The sequence below is a fragment of the Sus scrofa genome, chromosome 14 (assembly GCF_000003025.6).
Source record: "Sus scrofa isolate TJ Tabasco breed Duroc chromosome 14, Sscrofa11.1, whole genome shotgun sequence".
Lineage (NCBI taxonomy): Eukaryota > Metazoa > Chordata > Mammalia > Artiodactyla > Suidae > Sus > Sus scrofa.
Window position 1 is genome coordinate 106695232 of NC_010456.5, and position 16830 is coordinate 106712061.

At 38.4% G+C, this 16830-nt stretch overlaps 1 protein-coding gene and 1 pseudogene across 2 annotated transcripts in view; one reads left to right on the forward strand and one right to left on the reverse strand.

Annotated features, from left to right (window-relative positions):
- Positions 1 to 6578, forward strand: part of CYP2C42 (cytochrome P450 C42) — a 35365-nt gene extending 28787 nt beyond the window's left edge. Inside the window, exons 8-9 of the mRNA NM_001167835.1 lie at positions 3784 to 3925; positions 6070 to 6578. Of these exons, the coding sequence (NP_001161307.1) occupies positions 3784 to 3925; positions 6070 to 6251 (324 nt within the window). The 3' untranslated portion in view covers positions 6252 to 6578. The remainder of the gene's footprint in view (positions 1 to 3783; positions 3926 to 6069) is intronic.
- Positions 1466 to 16830, reverse strand: part of CYP2C91 (cytochrome P450 2C21 pseudogene) — a 39595-nt pseudogene continuing 24230 nt past the window's right edge. The window contains exons 4-7 of the transcript NR_132429.1: positions 16283 to 16452; positions 14923 to 15009; positions 3609 to 3687; positions 1466 to 1941 (exon numbers count right to left, since the gene is read on the reverse strand). The product of NR_132429.1 is annotated as a cytochrome P450 2C21 pseudogene (transcript). The remainder of the gene's footprint in view (positions 1942 to 3608; positions 3688 to 14922; positions 15010 to 16282; positions 16453 to 16830) is intronic.

Below are 16830 nucleotides of genomic sequence, written 5' to 3' on the forward strand. Positions count from 1 at the left end.
ATCTTTTCATTTTTATAGGTTTTTAGTGTTTTGACCTTTTTACGAGTTGTAGCCTGTCTTACTCTGGTGTCTGCCCCCCTTGTGGCTGAAGTCAGTATGGGAGCTTGCTGTAGGCTTCCTGATGGGCGGGGCTGATGCCTGCCCCCTGGTAGGTGGAGCTGATTCTAATCCCTCTGGTATGTGGGGCTTAGTCTCTGGATGGGATTAGAGGCAGCTGTGTGCCTGAGGGGTCTTTAGGCAGCCTGCTTACTGAGGGGTATGGCTGTGATCCCACCTGGATTGTTGTTTGGCCTGGGGCTTCTCACCGCTGGCTGACTGACTGATGGGTGGGGCCAGATTTTCCCAAAATGGCCACCTCCAGAGAAAGGCATGCTGCTGCATATTCCCAAGAGTTTTGCTTCCAAGGTCCTTCCCTCACAACAAGTCACATTCACCCCTTTTTTCCCCAGGATGTCCTCCAACAACTGCAGTCAGGTTTGACCCAGATTCCTATGGAGACTTTGCCCTGGGACCCAGTGCACGTGGAAGTCCGTGTGTGCCTTTTAAGAGTGGGGTCTCCATTTCCCCCAGTCCCATGGAGCTCCTTCCCACAAGCCCCACTGGACTTCAATGCCAGATGCTCCAGGGGCTCTTTCTCCCAGTGCCAGATCCCCATGTGTGGGGGTTTGATGTGGGGCTCAGAACTCTCACTCCTGTAGGTGAGTCTCTGTGAAACAGTTAGTTTCCAGTCTGTAGGCTTCCCACCTGGGAGGTATGGGGTTGTTATATCATGAAATCGCCCCACCTACCTCTTGATGTAGCCTCCTCTTTTTCTCTGGAGTAGGATATCTTTTTTAAGGTTTCCCATCTTTAGTTGTGAATTTTGTTGTTTTTAGGAGAGAAGTTGAGCTCCAGTCCTTCTATTCCACCATCTTAATCCCATCTGATTTTTTCAATTTTAAAATTCACATATTTTCAAGTTAAAAATTAACTTGTAGGCCATACCAAAACATGTTGGTCTGCTGGCTGGATTTTGCCCCTCCACTGTGGTCTGCTGATGCTTGATTTAAGAGAGAAGGGTCAAATAAAATTCAACAATGATGGAAATATTCTATGTCTGTGTGGGCCAGTACAGCAGCCATCAACCATATGTGCCTACTGTGTACCTGAAATGTGGTTCATGTATCCAAGGGGCGGTATTTTAATTTTAATTTGCTTCTAATAATGTTAGATGTAAATAACCATATATGGTCTGTAGCTACTGTTTGGATAGCATAAATCTAGGTTCTCTTCAAATACCAGGTATAACATCTCTTATTCTCAATTTTATAATACTAAAGATTTTAAAATATAAAAAAGAAATAAATTTGGCATAATTTCATTTGGTGTCTAAAGCCTTATTTGAACTGAAGTAAATCTATTTATATTCTTATTTATCCTACTTTGTATGCTATTCATATTTCTAAAAAAATCAACATACTTGATATTATGGTAATATCCTACATTTTATTGGATAAAACCTATGGTATATACATCATCATACCTTTCTGAAAGTTGAATAATTCTGAAAATGGACATTATGTTAAGCTCTGGGAATTTCACGTAAGGAGTTGAGTATTTATATCACTAAAAAAACAAATGTTCAGCGAAAAGTAGGAAAACAAATATTCAATGAAAAGTAGGAAGAAGCTAAAACCATCCCCCTACAAATAATTTTGAGATGGTTATAACGCAGTTTTGAGGAAGAATGACATCCTCAGAGTTGCAGAATGGTAATTTGCATTTCATGGGTCCAGATTATGCCTCTTTTCAGGTTTTCAGGTTATTTCCAGGCCAAAAAACCCATGATCAGAATCAGTTGCTGCATGTCTCAGGCAGAGGATTGAGAGGTATGTAGAGAGGGATAACTCTCCCTTTGGCTTTTGTAAATGAATCAGGTTCTTCCAGCTTGCAAAGTGTGCCCTAAAGATGGAAAACAGTGGTAGTTATTCGTAAGTACAAATTAGCCGAGAAAAAAGTCAGGAGGACTTCAATATGAATTCAAGCTCTGCTTCTTAGCTATCATTTTGTGTAAATTTCTTTTTCCTCTAACTCTCCATTTTGTCATTTGTGAACTGCTGATAACAGCTACTTCATTATGTTCAGTGGGACTATATAATGTAGGGTATTACACCAACTATACCTCAATATAAATAAATAAATAAGAATTAAGCCAGATAACATATGCAGAATACAAGCTAAAACTATGAGATACCATTTCCACTCATCAGATTGATGAAGACACAGCTTCAAAGGTTGTCAAAGCTTTGTTTTTGTAAGGATATTTATAAATGGGCACTTGCATGCACTGAAATGTAAATTAATATACCCATTTTATAGGATAATTTGATAGTCTATTAAAATACAAAATATAATGCAAGAATTCAAATTCAGCATACAAATGCATGAATGTCTAAAATTTCCTTCATCACATAATCGCTTGAATAAAATACTGCAAAGTACCTAATGATTATGAATAGTATAATGGCATTCATATTATGCAGCATAAATAAGGCAGAGGTATATTTGTCGATATGAGACAGTACACAAATTATCTTAATAAGTACTAATACAAGTTATATTATTAAATATTAAATTATCTTATTAAAAAGTCCAGGAGGGAGTTCCCGTCATGGTGCAGTGGTTAACGAATCCAACTAGGAGGCATGAGGTTGCAGGTTCAGTCCCTGGCCTTGCTCAGCGGGTTAAGGATCCGGCATTGCCATGAGCTGTGGTGTAGGTTGCAGATGCGGCTCAGATCCTGCATTGCTGTGGCTCTGGCGTAGGCCAGTGGCTACAGCTCTGATTAGACCCCTAGCCTGGGAACCTCCATATGCCGCGGGAGCGGCCCAAGAAATGGCGAAAAGACAAAAAAAAAAAAAAAAAGTCCAGGAGTTCCCATTGTGGCACAGAGGAAACAAATCCAACTAGGAACCATGAGGTTGTGGATTTAATCCCTGGCCTCACTCAGTGGGTTAAGGATCCAGCGTTGCCGTGAGCTTATGGTATAGGTTGCAGAGGTGGCTCAGTTCATTGTTGCTGTGGCTCTGGCATAGGCCGGCAGCTGTAGCTCCGATTAGACCTCTAGCCTGGGAACCTCCAAATGCTGTAGGTGTGGCCCTAAAAGGACAAAAGACAAAAAAAAAAAAAAAAAAAAAGTCCAGATGCTTGTGAGACTACTTGTGATTTAGGTAAGGCCAGGAGGAAAGTGAAATGTTCTGTGCTTTCAAACATAAAAACATATAACATCATTTCTGGATGGCCACATTTACTGGGAGCACATATAACTCATGGGAATGAATATTTCTAAGAAGTTTAAATGGGATTTCTTGGTTAGGTGGGAGGGAAATTTCACCATATATGCTTTTGTGACAATGTATTATCCTAATTTTTAGCTGAGGTATAAATTATGTAAATTAAAATTCAGCATTTTAAGTGTATAGTCATATGCACTTAATATGTATTTAAGTACAGTCATATAACCACACAACAATCAAGACATAAAATATAAAACATCACCCATAAAGTTCTCTCACCCTCCTGTTTGAACCAGCTAATTTCCCCATGTTCAGCATTTAGAAACTACTGACCTTAAACTCATCCTTGTTTATTATCTGGTCTGTCTGCCTGGAAATTTCACTTCACTTCTTTGGACCACGGTTTCTCCATCTACGGATCAAAGAGACTGGACTAAGTAATGTCCAACATTTCTTCTAGCTCTGTAACTTCTTAATAACTCAGTTTATCTTTGTCTGTTCATTCCAGGGCACAACAATATTAACATCTTTGACTTCTGTGCTGTATGATTGCAAAGCATTCCCCAACCCAGAAGTGTTTGACCCTGGCCATTTCCTAGATGAGAGTGGTAACTTTAAGAAGAGTGACTACTTCATGCCTTTCTCAACAGGTAACAGAAATTCATTTCTTTTGGTGCTTCGGGGAACAAAACACCTTCATGAAATCAGCTAAAATGTACACAGTACCCACTCTCAAGCTAGTAGAGTTTCTCTTTGCAATGCCCATGTACTTTTCCACCTCTTGATACATCCTCATTGTTGGGCCACATCAGTGGGGCCTTGGGAAGTCATTTGGTTCTTCCAAAAGAAGAAAGCTAGAAGGTGGGTTTATTGAATTCTGCCTCCAAATATGTCACTGCAGTACCCAGAACTCTTCCTAGAAAGTGAGTTTATACGTCTTCACCAGTTCTGACAAAGTCAGATAACTTTGTTGATCATCTTCTATCTGTTGCCTGTCACCACAGGATGAGATATGGGGACATAAGTATGTCGAAGTATAAAATAGGCACTCCTAAAGCTCACATCCCAATTACTGGAGGAAAGGAGTAAACACTGTTGTCATATGGTACAACTAGTACTATGAGAGAGGGAATAACAGACTGCTCAGCGACAAGAGGTGGAAACCACCTCTTTCCTGATTATTCATACTCCGTACTGAGGCATAAGATGGAATAAGCAACATTTTAATAAGAGAAATTATATTTGAGCTGCTGCACAGGGGATATAGAGAAATGAAAGAAGAAAAGGAAGGTCATTTTTAAGGAAGTAATGAGCCATAGGAATAGGACATTTGCTCTAGATCGAGGAGGAGAACTTTCAACTAAATATAGGGTGGGGGAATACTGGGGCTGTGGTAGGATACCATGCAGTGATTCCAGAGCATCATCCTCTTCCTCCAGTCATGATCTTATGTCTTGGTTATTGGATCTTCATACCTGAAAGGAGTGCTCTGAGTGTCTGCCCATGGAGTCACCTTTGTTTATTCTGTGACTCTTGATGCATGCTTCAAGTGTGGCACTGTAGATCTAAGACACAAGAACTGAGCCCTTCATTCAAGGAATTCACATTTTAACAAACTATAAAATAAAGGGAATAACCCAGAGAGAGTAAGAATCTAAGACCTGAGGGAATTACCAAAGAGTGTAAAGGAAATACAATATCTGACCTAGAAATGGAAGGAAGTAAAATAGAAGTACATCTCAGCCAAGAGGAACAGCATGAGATAAAGCTTGACATGGCTGGTGACTTGGAAGGTAATGAAGAGCTTGACGTGGCTGGTGTGTTGGAAGGTAATGAAGAGTGGCTCGGCTTAGAGCTGAGAGTAAAAGGTGTGACTAATGGAAGGAAAGATCATGGGACATCAGACTGGGAACAGAATGTGAAGAGACAAGTCAAGCCATTGCACTGTATCCTGTAAGACACATGAGTTTGATAAGTACAGTCATATAATCAATTTAAAATTTAAAATCTAGATCATCATATAAGTCTTTTGAAAATACACTAGTGAAAAAATCTTTAGCTGAATTTTGTACCAGATGTCGAAAAGGAGACACAGATACATGAGCCTCCTCTCCATTCTTCTCCCTTCAATCCACTGGAGAAGCAATGTGAGGGTATTTCTAAAAAAAGATAGTTTTAAATTTGAAATTCCAAAAGAGCCACTATAATGTAAGATTACCTATTGAAGTGATAAGCATATAACTGATACTCTATAACTGTTTTGTTTTTTTTGTTTTGTTTTTTGTTTTTGTTTTTGTTTTTTTTGTCTTTTTGCTATTTTCTTGGGCCGCTTTCGCGGCATATGGAGGTTCCCAGGCTAGGGGTCGAATCGGACCTGTAGCCACTGGCCTACACCAGAGCCACAGCAATGCGGGATCCGAGCCGCATCTGCAACCTACACCACAGCTCACGGCAACGCCGGATCGTTAACCCACTGAGCAAGGGCAGGGACCAAACTCGCAACCTCATGGTTCCTAGTCGGATTCATTAACCACTGCACCACGATGGGAACTCCGTTACTCTATCACTGTTGAATGAAGGATGTTTGTTAAGATAAAGACTTTGTGTGGCTAACAAGTTTGTCTATCTTCATTACTGTCCTTCTGTCAATCCAGCTAGTCTTCCATTAATCCATCCACACACACATCCATCCATCCATTCAATCATTTGCCAAATAGTTACTGTGTATTCTCTTCATGCCAGTCACAAACACGCTATTTGAAGAATAACCAACCCCTGGGTCTGTTATTTTCAGGAAAACGGATTTGTGTGGGAGAGGGCCTGGCCCGCATGGAGCTATTTTTATTCCTGACCACAATTTTACAGAAATTTAACCTGAAATCTGTGGTTGATCCAAAGGACATCGACACCACTCCAGTTGCCAATGGATTTGCTTCTGTGCCTCCCTTCTACCAGATCTGCTTCATTCCACTGTGAGGAAGAGAGGACCCTCTGGCAGCTGCTGTGCTGTCATCTGCCACTCCCCTCCTCTGGGACATTGCTCACCTCATCCTGGTCCCTGGAATACCCTCTCTGACCTCGCCTCTCACAGCCTGCTATTCTCCCAATATCCAGTGAACACCCAACCTCCACTAGAGTTTCCTGAGGTTCACTGCACACATTTATCTAATATTCTCTCTACTCTGCTACTACTGTCCACATGCTGATCCTCATCTTTAATGTGGGTACAGGGTAGTTCCTGTCTGTAAGATCTAAATGAACCACTGAAAAAGAAAGACATAAATATTAAACATTAACACAATATCTCTTGGATATTTGTGTATCTATATGGTTATGTCTGTGGCTGTGGGGGTATGTGTTAGGATGGGGGAGTCTCAAAACAAAACTGGAAGAATCAGTCATGGAGCCTGAGCCTGATGAGAACAGTATATTGGCTTGCCTGCTTAGGCATCGATAAATTTTTTCCCTTCCAAGCATCTACCTCCTATAATTCCTTATTTTGGAAAATTTTATTTGATTGAAATGCTTTTGAGGAGCAGAGAAAGAAGAAAACAAATACAGTACTTTTCTGGGAGTTCCCATCGTGGCGCAGTGGTTAACGAATCCGACTAGGAACCATGAGGTTGCGGGTTCGGTACCTGCCCTTGCTCAGTGGGTTAACGATCCGGCGTTGCCATGAGCTGTGGTGTAGGTCGCAGACGCGGCTCGGATCCCGCGTTGCTGTGGCTCTGGCGTAGGCTGGTGGCTACAGGTCCGATTCGACCCCTAGCCTGGGAACCTCCATATGCCGCGGGAGCGGCCCAAGAAATAGCAACAACAACAACAACAAAAAAGACGAAAAGACAAAAAAAAAATAAAATACAGTACTTTTCTGTCATGACCCTGTGGGACGGCAGTGAGGAAGAGGAGTATTTTCTTTCTTTGAGGAAAGATTTCTCATTGAGGACTGAATTCAAGAGAAACCTGGGACTGGAGGAAGAGTCAAAAAAATGTTTTAAGTATTTTTTTGTAACCTTTTGTTATCTCTTTAACAATACTGATTTCAGGTAATTTTTTAACTATTTTAGGGGCTGTCACATTTTTTAAAAAATGAGATAGTTTCTAGTGGGTTAGTCAAATGATATTTTAATTGAGAAAAACTCAGGGAACACTTACCATCTTTACCCTATTCAGAGGATAAAGGAGTTACTGGAGCTTGGTTGGGGAGAACAGGTATCAATGGAAGGTTTCAATTTCTTCATGTATTTTTCTGACCCAAGTGTATGCCCTTGAACTCATCCTTAAATCCCTGAAAAGGCTGATATATAGAGGCGATATAAGTGAGCTTTGTTCTCAGGACAATGATGTGACCATTAGGCTTCTGGAGCTGCCTGGGCTAAAAGTAAAACCCCATTTGAGGCCATTTTTTTTTTCACCTAAATTTTTTTCCCTGAGAATATGCATCAACTACAGATTAACATTAAGAAAAGAAAAGAAAAGAAAAAAAAAACACTGATAGGTGGATTGGGACAAGATGGCAGAGTAGAAGGACTTAAGCTCAGCTTCTCTCATGAAAACACTAAAATTACAACTAACTGGTGAACAGCCATCAACAAAATACACTGGAAGCTATCAAAAAAGACCCCTACACCCAGACAAAGAAGAAGCCACACTGAAATGGCAGGAGGGGTACTTTCTCAATATAAGCACTCCCATGCCTACTGGGTGAGTGACACACACAGACTGGAAAATAACTACATCACAGAGGTTTTCCCAAAGGAGTGAGAGTTCCAAACTCCATGTCACATTCCCCGGTCTGGCATTGAGAGGAGGAGGCCCCAGAGCACTCAGCATTGAAGGCCAGCAGGGCTTGTGTGCAGGAGATCTACTGGACTGAAGGAAACAGAGACTCCACTCTTGCACGGCTCACATGGGGCTTTATATTCACTGGGTCCCAGGACAAAGTAGGGACTCCATAAGAATCTGAGTCAGAACTACCTGCAGGTTTTGGAGGGTCTCCTGTAAAAGGAGGGGGTGGCTATGGCTTGCTATAGGGGCAGGACATTGGAGGTGGAGGTACTGGGAATAATCATTGGCATAAGCTCTCCCAGAGGCTGCCATTATTGGGAAAAAAAATCTCAGCCATGAGGGCTGAGAAGCCCCATGCCAAACAACAAACGAGGTAGGAATTCAGTCCCACTCATCAGTAAACAGGCTGTGTAAAGTCCTTCTAAGCAAACAACCACTTCTAATCACACCCAGAGACAAAGCCCTAACCACCAGAGGGACAAGATTCAGCTCCACCAGCCAGGAGACAGTCACCAGTCCCTCCCACTAAGAAGCCTGCAACAACTTGCAGGTTGCTGAAGCCCCTATATCAATTTCAGCCACAAGGTGGCAGACACCAGAAGCAAGAAAAGTTACAAGTCTATAGCTTATGTAAATGAGACTACACAAAATGAAAAGAGAGAAATATGATCTGGATGAAGGAACAAGACAAAACCCCAGAAAAACAGCTAAGTAAACTGGAGATTAGCAACCTCCATGGAAAAGACTTTAGAGTAATGACAGTAAAGATGATCCAAGATCTCAGAAAAAAACTGGAGGCAAAGGTTGATATATTTTTTTTAAGTTGAACAAAGAAATAGAAGATTTAAAGATTAAACAAGCAGACACTCAAAATACAATAACCAAAATTAAAAACTTAGTAGTAGAAACCAATAGTAGAATACATGTGGCAGAAGAACAAACAAGTGAGGTGGAAGACATACTGGTGGAATCACTGATGCAGAACAGAATAAAGTGGGGAAAAAAGAAAAGAAATGAAGGCAGTCCAAGAGAACTATGGGACAACTTTAAAGGCACCAACATTTGCAGTATAGGGGGTACCAGAAGGAAAAGAGAGAGAAAGGGCCAGAGAAAATATTTGAAGAGATAATAGCCAAAACTTCCCTAACATGGGAAAGAAATCACTCACTCATATCCACAAGCACAACAAATACCATACAGAATAAACCCAAGGAGGAACACCCTGAGACACATGTTAATAAAATTGACCAAAATTAAAGACAAAGAGAAAATATTGAAAGTAGCTAGGGAAAAGCAACAAATAACCTACAAGGGAATCCCAATAAGGTTATCAGATGATTTCTCAGCAGAAACTCTGCAGGCCAGAAGGGAGTGGCACAATATACTTAAAGTGATGAAAGGAAGAAAACTACAACCAAGAATACTCCACCCAGTAAGCTCTCATTCAGATTTGAAGAAGTTAAAACCTTTACAGATAAGCAAAGGCTAAGAGAATTCAGCAACACCAAATCGGCTTTACAATAAATACTAAAGAAATCTCTCTAGGTGGAAAATAAAAGGCCACAACTGGAAACAAGAAAATAACAAATGAGAAAGCTCAACAGTAAAGGTAAATGTATAGTAAAGGCAGGAAATCATCCACACACAAGTATGATTCCAAAACCAGCAATCATGAAAAGACAAAGGTACAGATGTAGGGTACTGGAGATGCATTCACAATTAAGAGACCAGAAATTTAAATCAATAATATATATATACATATATTCTCCTATCTATCTATATATATCCTATCTATCTATATATATATATATCCTATCTATATATATATATATTCTATCTCTCTATCTATCTATATTCTCCTATCAAAACCTCATGGAAACTGCATCCCCAAAATCTATAGTAGATACACACATAAATACTAAAAAATCAACCCAAACACAACTCTAAAGATAGTCATAAAACTGCAAAAGAAGAAAACAAGAAAGGAAGAAAAAAGACCAACCAAAAAAATCCAAAACAGTTAACAAAATAGCAATAATAACATACATATAAATAATTACCTTAAATGTAAATGGCTAAATGTTTCAACTGAAAGACACAGACTGGCTGAATGGATACAAAAAAAAAAGACTCACATTTTATGCTGTCTGCAAGATACCCACTTCAGTCTTAGGGATACATACAAACTGAAAGTGAAAAGACGGAAGAAGATGTTCCATACAAATAGTAATCAAAAGAAGGCTGGAGTAGCAATAGTCACATCAGACAAAACAGACTTTAAAATAAAAATGGTTACAAGAGACAAAGAAGGACATTACATAATGATCAAAGGATCAATCCAAAAGGAAAATATAACAACTGTAAATACATATGCACCCAACATAGGAGTATCTCAATATACAAGGTAATGATTAACAGCCTTTAAAGGAGAAATTGACAATAACGCAATAATAGTGGGGGACTTTAACACCCATCTTACAGCAAGGGATAGATCATCCAGAAAGAAAATCAACAAGGAAACACAGGCCTTAAATGATGCATTAGACCACATGGATTTAATAGATATTCATAGAATATTCCACCCAAAAGCAGCAGCATACACATTCTTCTCAAGAACACATGAAACATTCTCTAGGACAGATCACATTCTTGGCCAAAATCAAGCCTCCATAAATTTAAGAAAATGGAAATCCTATCAAGCATCTTTTATGACCACAATACTTTTAAGACTAGAAATCAACAAAAAGAAAAAAAAAACTTCAAAAAACACATAAATGCCTTGGCAAAACAACATGCTACTAAACAACTAATGGATTACTGAAGAACTCAAAGAGGAAATTAAAAAACACCTAGAGACAAATGACAATGAAGAGCCAATGATCCAAAACCTATGGGATGCAGCAAAAGCAGTTCTAAGAGGGAAGTTTATAGCAATATAAGCCTATCTCAGGAAACAAGAAAAATCTCAAATACACAATCTAACTTTATACCTAAAGCACCTGGATAAAGAAGAACAAACAAAACCCAAAGCTAGCTGAAGGAAAGCAATCATAAAGATCAGAGCAGAAATAGATGAAATTAAAATGCAGAAAACAGTAGAAAAGATCAATGAAACTAAACGCTGGTTCTTTGAAAAGGTCAACAAAATTGACTAACATTTAGTCGGACTCATCAAGGAAAAAAAGAGGAATCAAATCAATAAAATTAGAAATGAAAAAAGATAAGGTAGAAAGACATCACAGAAATATAAAGGATCATAAGAGACTACTACAAACAACTCTATGCCAATAAAAAAGACAACCTAGAGAAAGGGACAAATTCTTAGAAAGATACAGTCTGCAAAAATGAATGAGGAAGAAATAAAAAAATGAAGGGACAAATCACAATTGCTGAAAGTGAAACTCTGATTTAAAAACTCCTAACAAACAAAAAATCCAGAACCAGATGGCTTCATAGGTGAATTCTATCAAACATTTATAGTAAACACTTATTCTTCTGAAATGTTTCCAAAAAATTTCAGAAGAAGGAATAGCCTGATACCAAAACCAGACAAAGATACCACACACACACACACACAATTACAGCCCAACATCACTGATGAACAGAGATGGAAAAATACTCAATGAAATACTAGCAAACCAAATCCAGAAGTACATTAAAAGGATCATACACCATGATCAAATAGAATTTTACCCCAGGGATACAAGGATTTTTCAATATCCACAAATCAGTCAGTGTGATACACCACACTAACAAAGTGAAGAATAAAAACCATATGATTGTCTCAATAGATTCAGAAAAAGCTTTTGGCAAAATCTAATATCCATTTCTTATTTTTTTTAAAAAAAACCCTCCAGAAAGTGGGCACAGAGAAAAGTTACCTCAACTTAATAAAGGCCATATATGACAAACCCACAGCTAACAGCATTCTCAATGGGGACAAGGTGAAAGAATTACTGCTAAAATCAAGAACAAGACAAGGGTTTCACCCTTGCCCACTTTTATTCAACATAGTTTTGGAAGTCCTAGCCATGGAGATCAAATAATAAAAAGAAATACATGTAAAGGAAAACAGAGGCTGAATATTCTGACATAAACCACAGCAATATCTTCTCCGATCCACCTCCTAGAGTAATGAAAATTAAAACAAAAATAAACAAATGGGACCTAATTAAACTTCAAAGTTTTTGCACAGCAAAGTAAACCATAAACAAAATGAAAATACAAGCCACAGAATGGTAGAAAATATTTGCAAATAAAGCAACTGACAAGGGGTCAATCTCCAAAATATACAAATACTTCCTACAGCTCAATATTGAAAAAATAATCCAATCAAAAAAATATGGGCAGAAGATCTAAATAGACATTTCTCCAAAGATGGCATACAGATAGCCAAAAAACACATGAAAAGATACTCAACATCACTAATTATTAGAGAAATGCAAATCAAAACTACTGTGAGGTACCACCTTACACCAGCCAGAATGGCCATCATCAAAAAATCTACAAATAATAAATGCTGGAGAAGGTGTGGAGAAAAGGGAACCCTCTTACAATGTTGGTGGGAATGTAAATTGGTGCAACCACTATGGAAATCAGTATGAAAGTTACTCAAAAAATGAAAAACAGAATTACCATATGATCCAGTAATCCCACTCCTGGGCATCTATCCAGAGAAAACCATCATTCAAAAAGATCCATGTATTCCAATGTTTACCGCAGAACCATTTACAATAGCCAAGACATAGAAGCCACCTAAATGCCCCTTGACAGAGAACTGGACAAAGTAGATGTGGTATATATATACAATGGAATATTACTCAGCCATAAAAATAATGAAATAATGCCATCTGCAGGAACATGAATGGACCTAGAAATCATACTAAGTGAAGTTAGACAGTGAAAAACAAACATCACATACATGTAGAAACTAAAAAAAAAGGATACGCATGAACTTATTTTCAGAATGGAAACAGACTCACAGACTTCGAAAAACCTATGTTTACCAAAGGGAACAGGTGAGGAGGGAGGGGGGATGGACTGGGGTTTGGGACTGGCGTATGCACACTGAGTTTCATAGAATGATTGTCCAGTGGGAACTTGCTGTATATCACAGAGAACCCTACTTAATATTTTGTGATAATCTATGTGGAAAAAGAATCTGAAAGAGAATGGATGTGTGTACATGTATAACTGAATCAATTTGTTCAGTAAAAATTATCATGACCTTGTGATCAACTATACTTCAATAAAGCTTTAAAAAATAACTAGGATAAAATTCAAAATTATTATGTGTGCATGCACATACACACACAGATTCACACACAAACATCAGCAAAATGTGACTTATACATGAGAGAAAATGGAAAACAATACTAACACTAAAATAACACTGATAATGGAATAAACAGACAAGTATTTTGAAAGATTATTATAGTCAAAGAAATAAAAAATACTCTCCACATTAAATAAAATGTTAATAAATGTTATAATCAAAATAAAAATTTTAAAAACCAAATGGAAAATTTTAAATTAAAATTTATATTTGATTAGGTTACTTATTACATGGGTCTTACAGTGGTTTGCATATGACAAAAGAAAGTCTTGGTGAATTGAAAGATAAGTCAATAGACATTTTCCAAGTCTAATGAAAAGAAAAAAATTACAGACCCTTAGGAACCTTTTCAAAAATAACATAAGGTGATTGGAATTGTAAAAAAGAGAAGAGAGAAAGGGCAAAAAACATCTGAGAAAATAATGAAGAAAAAAATCCTCAAATTTAGACAAAGATAAGTAGAATAAATAAGAACAAAACCAAACTTAAAAACATTATAGCTAAAAGTAAGTCAAATATACAGAGAAAAGTTGAATGTAGTCAAAGAAAAAATGGTACATTACCTACAGGGGAATAATAATTCAAATGACTGCTGGCTACTTAGCAAAAACAGTAAGATGAAATGTTTAAAATGTTAAAAAGCAAAAAAAATTAAAACCTGTTAAAAGAGCATTCTATATTCAGACTTCCACTTGTTTTATAAACAAAGTATTACAGGAGCACATCTATACCTACTTCTTTAAGTGGTATCTATGGTTACTTTCATGCTACAATGGCAGAGTTGAAACCATATGTCCACAAAGTCTATATATTTACTATCAGGTCTTTTACAGAAAAGTTTGCCAAACTTTTGTAAGTAAAATTTATAACATTAACGGTAGGTTTATAATATATAGAGAGATATTATAAATGTGATAACTGTAGCATAAAGGAAGTAGAACAGGTTCAACAGCCATATATGACTGCAGTGTTCTTGCATTTCAAACAAAATTTAATGGTATTAATTTTAAGAAGATTGTAAATATGTAACGATGCATACTGTAAACTGTAATCTCAAGAGAAACCTCCCCAAAATAGTTAGGTGCCAATAGGAATTTGCGATCCTGTACATATATATATATATATACTTCTACAGATCAAGAGGAAAGCAAGAAAGGAGAAACAGTAATATAAAAGAGAAGGACAAGAATTCCTGCTGTGGCACAGCAGGTTAAGTATTAGGTACAATCGCTAGCCTAGAGCAGTGGCTTAAGAATCTGGCATTGCCGCAGCTGAGGTGAATGTCACGACTGTGGCTCAGATTCAGTCCCTCACTCAGGAAATTCCATATGCCACAGGTGTGGCCATGAAAGAAAAGAAGAAAGAGAGAGAGGGAGAAAGGGAGAAATGGAGGAAGGAAGGAAGGAAAGAAGAAAGCAAGGAAGGAAGGAAGGGAGGGAGGGAGGAAGAAAGAGAGAGAGAGAGAGAAAGGAAGGAATAAAGAGAAAGAAAGAACAAAAAATAATTATTGAAAAACATAATTACTCTGAATTTCCTGATGGCTGAAGGGCTTAAGGATCGGGAGTTGTCACTGCTGTGGCTCAGGTCGCTGACCCAGGAACATCTGCATGTCTGGGATGTGGCATATATATATAGAGAGAGAGAGAAAGAGCGAGAGAGAGAGTCACAGTTACTCCAGTAAGGGAGGAAGAGTAAAATGTAAATTAAGTGAACAGAAGTGGTCAGGATTTGGGAAAAATTTTGTCTTTTTTTGTTTGTCTTTTTAGGACCGCATATGGAGGTTCCCAGGCTAGGGGCAGAATAGGAGCTGTAGACAAGGGCCCACACCACAGCCACAGCAATGCAGGATCCGAGCCGTTTCTGTGACCTACACTACAGCTCACGGCAATGCCAGATCTTTAACCCACTGAGCGAGGCCAGGGACCAAAACTGCATCCTCATGGATACTAGTCAGCTTCATTTCCACTGAGCCTCAATGGGAACTCCAGAAAAAAAATTTTTAAGATGTATAGAATTGAGTGTGTTCAGATGATAGTGGAAAGGAGCCAGCAGGGTGGGAGAGAATATAGGTTTAAAAAAAAGGAGGACATGATTATTTGAGGAAGATCCCTACAAAGGGGAGAGGAAAGGGAGCCACAATACACGCAGAATGATTTTCTTCACAGAAAAGGAAAGCTCTTCTTCCACAACAACAAAATGAACAGAAATCAAAGGGTGTGGATGTAACTAAACTTGTAAATCTAGTGGAAGGGAGTTGAGGAAGTTCCCCTCCAATCTCAGTTTCTCTGTGGAAGACCAGGTCACTTGGGAAAACATCCACAGTCGAGAACTGAAGGGAAGAATTCAGTGTTGGAAAACATTGTCATGCTTGTGGAGCAAGCTGAGTTAGGTTATGCAGCAAGAATGCTGGGCAAGATTGAGGATACATTTGGGGTTGTTATAATGATACCAACCTGCTTATGTTGCACAGTCTTTTTTCAGAAGGGGTCAGTAGTGCAAGAGCAGACAGAAAGGAAGAAGACTATTGCACTGGACTTTTAATAAGTAAGCAAAACAGATCGTTAGGGAGGTGTGGGTGGGGCAGGCAGGAATACACTGGTTAAATGGTAAGCATCATAAAACATACACTGGAAAATAGGGAGGTAGACAGCAGATTGGACCAACGAAAAGATAGAATGTGGAGCCAGCTACCAATGTACTGAAAATACTTTCTAAGTAGTATTTAATTTATTCAACTGTGTCAGCAAACTAGAATGTGGTCAGAGGGTGAAATGCCTGAGTTATAACTGTGCAACACCTGTAGACAGGCAATCTATTATTCCACCATTGTGATAGCTGATAACCTAAGATTATGAAAGAGCAGTATAGATGAAATACCTCTCACCTTGGGAATAAGATAGTCTCTGAATTTAATGTCCTGAGTTGCTTTGTGGGGCAGGTTGGTGGGGACCAGGTCAATGTATCTCATGCACCACAGCATCCATGTAGGGCATGCGGCTCCTGTCCTGCATGCAGGGGGCTCCAGTTTCTGCCAACCACATGTTTAATCTCTTCCTGGCAAGGTAGGAATCAGAATTTATGTCAAGTGATAAAGACCTTTATCTTCTTAATCATGATTACATTGGAAAAACTGTTTGCCCAAGAAAATACATTAGAATTTTTATTAGTATATAACTTTTTAAACTTAGACACTAAGTTTTTTTGATAGGAAAAGATTGTAATTTTGTTGAGTCAATACTTACATTGCAAATGTGTTTGAAAAGAAATATCTTTTGATAAAAATATATTTTCCTGGACTTGGAAGACTTATCAAGCAATATCTTTTTAGAGAAAGAAGAAAGCTAATTCTTTCCAAATCAAAAGACAACTCTGCATACTGCATCTGTCTTGATGCAAATCAAGGACACTCCACCAGAGCAAGGAGAACAATGA